The sequence below is a fragment of the Mercenaria mercenaria genome, unplaced genomic scaffold (assembly GCF_021730395.1).
Source record: "Mercenaria mercenaria strain notata unplaced genomic scaffold, MADL_Memer_1 contig_2547, whole genome shotgun sequence".
Taxonomy (NCBI): Eukaryota; Metazoa; Mollusca; class Bivalvia; order Venerida; family Veneridae; genus Mercenaria; species Mercenaria mercenaria.
Genome location: NW_026460612.1, coordinates 2,186 through 7,696, shown reverse-complemented (window position 1 = coordinate 7,696; position 5,511 = coordinate 2,186). Strand labels below are relative to the sequence as shown.

Here is a 5,511-nt window from a genome sequence, read left to right as displayed (position 1 = left end):
AAAATTCATGAAATATTATTATTATACTCATATAAGTATGTATAATTTTTAGAATTGCTACAATCAAATAATAATCTACTTTCGTTGATATGTGTGTAAATATACTAGTATAAAATTAGCTGATAACAAGAGAAATGAGTTACTGCTATGTCTTGGAAGTGCATGTGCATATGTCTGTGTCACAACGGCTTCAACTGTGAAAGGGTTTGAATAATAAATCAGTAAAATTACCAAAATTAAATAATCTTTTATACAGCAACATTTTTAACAGCTGAAGAATTTAAGAAAAGTAAAATAATTTAGATTGCAAGTAAGATTGTTCTACAACTGTTCAAGCTACCTAAGATAGATTGTGCGTTAAAACATGTAAGTGGGCACATTAAGTCTAAATATTAGTCATTATTAAATCCTGAACCGCTTTCAATTCGGTAGTGTGTCCCTTTCTATTGAGTGGTAATTACAATTCATTTGCATTCACGCTTGTTCTTTCCCAGCACACATCTAAAGCCCCTTTAAATGGCGTGATACAGTCATTCTTCATTTTTCCCGAGCTGTTGTGATGAACACGTGGACCCTGAAACGTTATTTTTTTTTAACACTTTATATAGTAGCATATCATCTAACACTATACTGCATTGGTGCGACTTAATACCTTTCAATAAATATTAAAACGTTTAATCATATTTTATTGCTTAAGAAATACGGCAATACAATGCTATACAATACATGCACATAAATCAGCAAACAATCCAAAGGAAGAATAAACACATGTAGTAATAAAGTGGATATCAAAAGCAAACGGGTTGGGCCACAAGTTATACCAACATTAGCGGACGGCCCTTCCCTATAGTCAGACATAAGGAATAAGACTTGGAAGAATTTTGTATTGCCGTCAGGCTATTTATACGTCATGATTGCAGAAAATGTAAAAAAAGAAAATTCTAAAAATGAAAAGGCAAAAATATTGGAATGAATCTAAAAAGGCATTGGATACATAGCATTGTAAATTATTCCTTCATACTGAATGGTAAAGAAAATAAGTAAATATTAGCTTACGAAAAAAAAGCTATTGTAAACACATACAACATATTAACCAAGAAAAAAAAAACAAAGGAGATTATCATTTGTACGCTTCCCACAAGGTTGCAGCCATCCCCTCACCCCCCGCACGCGCTACATACAGTCCCTATTCTAAGTATGTTTAGACAGAAATAAAGCACGTTTAATACTGAAGATTATCATTCAAGAAAATCTCTTGGTGGTTTTTATGTAATTTTGTACCGCCTTAAATATTAATGCATTCACATCATAACTTTCGTTTTCTATTCCAAAAAGTAATTTAAAAGTACTTAAAGGGTGATAAGTCCGTGTGTTGTTAAAAAGTTCACGTCTTTGTAAAACAAATAACGGGCAGCGGAAAAGGAAATGTTCTGCATCTTCACACGTATTTCCACAAGAGCATCTGGGATTATCGACACGTTGCAAATAAATGATAATACTGAAAGTCGACTTGCTATGGTGTGAAACTTTTCTCTTAGGTATTACAGCTTTTAAATTTAGTTAAAGATAAGTACAGCGGTCCGTATGTCTACATTTATTCCGTTCCACAATTTGATAGATGATGGTTTAATATCTCCAACTACAGCTATTTTATTGGTAACTTCATGAACTTTTTCAAGACAAATGTTAATTTGATCCCAGAATTCGACGGTCGAATGGGGTGGACGATACAAATTGCAAATTAAAAATGTTTGGGAAGAATCTTTAATTTCTATCCAATGGCATATAGATTCAGGAAGAATGTTTTCCAGTTCTGAAAGGCTGGATATGTGAAGCTACGTAAATAAGTAATCCACCAGAGTTAGCAGTATTATCCTTTCTATACATATTACCATATCCCTCTAATTTTAGGAAATCAGCAGCAATATCAATTTACTCTCTGTAAAACATAGTCTATTAAAGTCGAGATAGTTATCTTTGATATAATCGAGTTTATGCCTGATACTACGTATGTTTTGGTGTAGAATTGAAAGACAGTCATGGTCTGTCTCAGGTCCTGGATTTACCTCATATAGCATGAGAAGAAACTGTACAACAAGAGAGTAATAGACATTCTCAATTAAAAATACAACTGGAGATATACATGTAGGTTCTCCCTGTTTTGAGTATGTGACATTATATACTATTAAAACGGTATAAAACGCAAATTTTAGTTAACTAAACTGTGGTCCAATTCAGAGATGCCTTCACGACACGTGGTCATTAACAAATAGAACAGTTTTTGTACCCAGTATAACATAACGGTAAATTAACGCGATCTGAAAATGTACGTTTTACTTAGTTTCTGTCTACGTATATGAAACAGCCGAATGGTCGATCGGTTAGAAACTATATTAAAAAGGTTGCGCCTTTTAAGAAAACAACAAATGATAGTAATTTAACCATATAAGTTTGCTTTACTTAGCATGACATTACCAATGCATGCATTTGTCTCATCAAGTCTTGCCGTCGTGAACTCCATATATATTTATCATATAAAGCAATTTGAGTAACTGTTCCAAAATATTATTAAAACTTTTTATTTTGAGTGGAAAATAAATGTTATGATGTGTTGAAATCCCTGTTTAACTACCTCTGATTAACATAATTATTGGAATTAAATCAGTTATTTATATCCATACCTTCAAATAGCAACCGACATAGTCGTGTTTGGTACAGAGACCTAGTTAAGCGTAGAAATCCTTGTTTGTAGAAATGCCGTTAGAGAATGTTGTTCACTTCTCAAAGTGTTAATTATGTCGTACAGCTTTTCGAATATAATACGTCAACTATGTCATTCATGCCAATCATTCGGCAAACCCCTTTAACATGTATTGACATTTCCATTGATGCAGGCCAGAGGTTTTGTCTCCTTTTTCATTTTTCATACACCTAAAATAACAAATATAAGGAAATGAAGAGAACACAATATTATATCATGCATATGCACGTTAATAGTATACAACAAATGTTCAACATGTGCCTCGTTCTTTCAATTATATCTTAAAACTCTTAAATGATGTATAAGGAGCACTGTTACAATTCGTTACTCCAGTTAATAGAACGTTCAGGCCAGAGTGATCACATTTATATGAGCACAATCCGATTTTAGTCATGCTGGAAATTGGTGAACTGGGAAGTGCACCAATTCAGTTGGTGAAAGGGAAAGGCGAAATTTTAGTTTACTGATTTCTTGGAAAGTTCAGATTCCGTTAACTAATCAAAGTATCACTGACCTCTGTTTGCCATAATACAACACCCGTCAAGGCTTTGATTTGTCAGAAATGCGTGGGATCTTTTTTTATGCGATATAATATGGTGTGGTGGATAGGGAAGTGTTGTCTTAAACGGAATGCTGTTTTGAAAAATTTAAACGTCAATGATAAACTAGACACACATGTGGGTACTTTAGACTATATGTCATTTTCAAATCCATTCATTATCAATGTAATGATCGCAAGTTTACTCACCGAATCGAGGGGGTTTGACAGAAAAAAGCCACATCGGAAAGTGTTGCGCGAACCTGCTGATGACGTACTGTACCACCCCTCGTAATGTGTGGTAGAATATAAACAAAACACTCTCTATGAAGTGCTGCACTCATACTGGCATCATAAGATTATCACAAATACAATATATCGACGGAACTGAAATATTTTTTTATGTTATGTCTGAACAAATTTGTTAAAAAATAACCTGATCTAAATGGACATGACTGATTCTACCTTTGCGACCAGTGTAGATTATGATCAGCCTGCACATTCTTGCAGGCTGATCATGATCTGCACTGTCGCTATTTAGTCAGTATCTTTTTGGCTAGCATCCCTTTTAACAGTTTATGGTATTGTCTAAATTGAAAGATGAACAAGTTCATTATAGAAATTTAGCAGGGTAAGGGTTGAAGTAGGTGCAAGTGCTCCGAAGGTATGATCAAAATTCATTCAGAATTTTCAGAAAATTATTTTTACGTTAATGAAAAATAAACATAGTATTACATTTTTGACTTTATTTACCTTTTATTCCCTCAATAGCATTGGCCGCTTCTGTCCCAAGTCTAGAAGCATTGATGCAAAACACCAGCAATATCTTATTTGGGTCGATGTCATCAGTACGTTCACACCGTTCAAAACGGACTGAGGGCAAATAACCTGCCAGAATTGATGTTAGTTCTTTTTGTACCGAGTCAATCATTCCCCCTGTGCGTTGATAGAAAAACTGTACTGGGGCTGTAATAATTAAAAGCACATACTATTTCACATTTTGATTTAAACAAGTCAAGAACCGAAAGAGAAAAGAAGAAGAAAGAAAACAAACTTTCAGACTAAGTAACAACAACGCAAAATTGAATATTTTGTACTGATATAATTAAAGCATGCCATTCTGGTTTCCATATTTCCAATTTAATTCCTTTTTGTTCAGAATTAACAAAAGAGTAAATTCCAAATTTACAAAATGATTTACTGCATTATGTAATTTGGGATATGTAAACTTGAACGTAACTTCGCAATTACCAAATAAATAAAGTAAGTCAATACTTACTTGTTAGTCGATTATGTGATTTTAGCTTCGGATAAAGGCGGTCTATTTCAGTATGAAGATGCATCATATCACGTTTCTGCTTTGTATTTTCTGCTTGTAGATCTTGAATTGTTTTCGCAGCCTCTTCTTGCAAATTTGTATTTTCCGCTTTTAGAGCTTGGACTGATTTCTTGGCACTGTTCAACTCTTTTTCCATCTGTCTTATTTTGTTAGTATGAATGTCGCTCGCATCAGAGCTACGGTTAATTTTCTCTTCTTTTGCGTTATTTTGTCCCTTTTCCTCTTCTGAAGGCGGAAGTTTGCCTTGCAATCGTTGTTCATCGATGTTTAACTTAATGCCCAGCATTGAAAAACAAGTTTCTACTTGCTCAAGCATGTTTTTATGTGTACTCCGCAAGGACTTGTCTTGCCATTTGAATGTTTTCTGATATATGAAATTAAATGTATGATTCAGTTATGTATATAACTGTACGATAAAAATGACCAAAATGTAAAAAGTGAAATGCTTAAATAATTTATTATTGTAGGTTATCAATATCGGACATAATGCCATAGTCATTATCATTTTACTTTATAACCTTAAAGACACCGATTCTGGTACGCCAGGTATGTGGCCTATGGGGATGACAAGGTCTGCGTATTAGCGGTAAGGGCCAATATACAAGACTGGACCATTGATAGACTAGCTTCTCTTTATCATAATAGCTACTGTATAGCTACTGTGCAGTACATAAATTCTCACCTTTATAGCAAACCATTTCTCACCTTTATAACGAGTTTAGAAAGCCTGACTAAATTAGGGCTAAACAAAAAAACTGATAAGATACAACAGTGTTTTTTTTTTGTTTTTTTTTTTATAAATAAAGTTTTGTTTATAATAATATCTCATTATTGCTGGATTTCTTTTATAAACAGAAAATGCATTCAGCCATC

At 33.5% G+C, this 5,511-nt stretch overlaps 1 protein-coding gene across 1 annotated transcript; it reads right to left on the bottom strand.

The window, feature by feature from the left end:
- Positions 1-74: 74 nt before the first annotated feature.
- On the bottom strand, positions 75-5,254 carry LOC128552367 (uncharacterized). The gene is made up of 4 exons (XM_053533392.1): positions 4,579-5,254; positions 4,053-4,265; positions 2,682-3,686; positions 75-574 (listed from the first exon to the last, which is right to left on the bottom strand). Exons 1-3 carry the CDS (start codon positions 4,952-4,954, stop codon positions 3,640-3,642), a joined length of 636 nt encoding a protein of 211 aa, XP_053389367.1. The 5' UTR covers positions 4,955-5,254; the 3' UTR covers positions 75-574; positions 2,682-3,639.
- Positions 5,255-5,511: the final 257 nt, after the last annotated feature.

Coding starts and splice junctions, on each gene's coding strand:
- LOC128552367 (XM_053533392.1), bottom strand. CDS start 4,954: ATGCTTGAGCAAGTAGAAACTTGTTTTTCAATGCTGGGCATTAAGTTA. Junction 4,266..4,578: donor ATCACATAATCGACTAACAA/GTAAGTATTGAC, acceptor TAATTATTACAG/CCCCAGTACAGTTTTTCTAT. Junction 3,687..4,052: donor TGCTATTGAGGGAATAAAAG/GTAAATAAAGTC, acceptor AAAATATTTCAG/TTCCGTCGATATATTGTATT.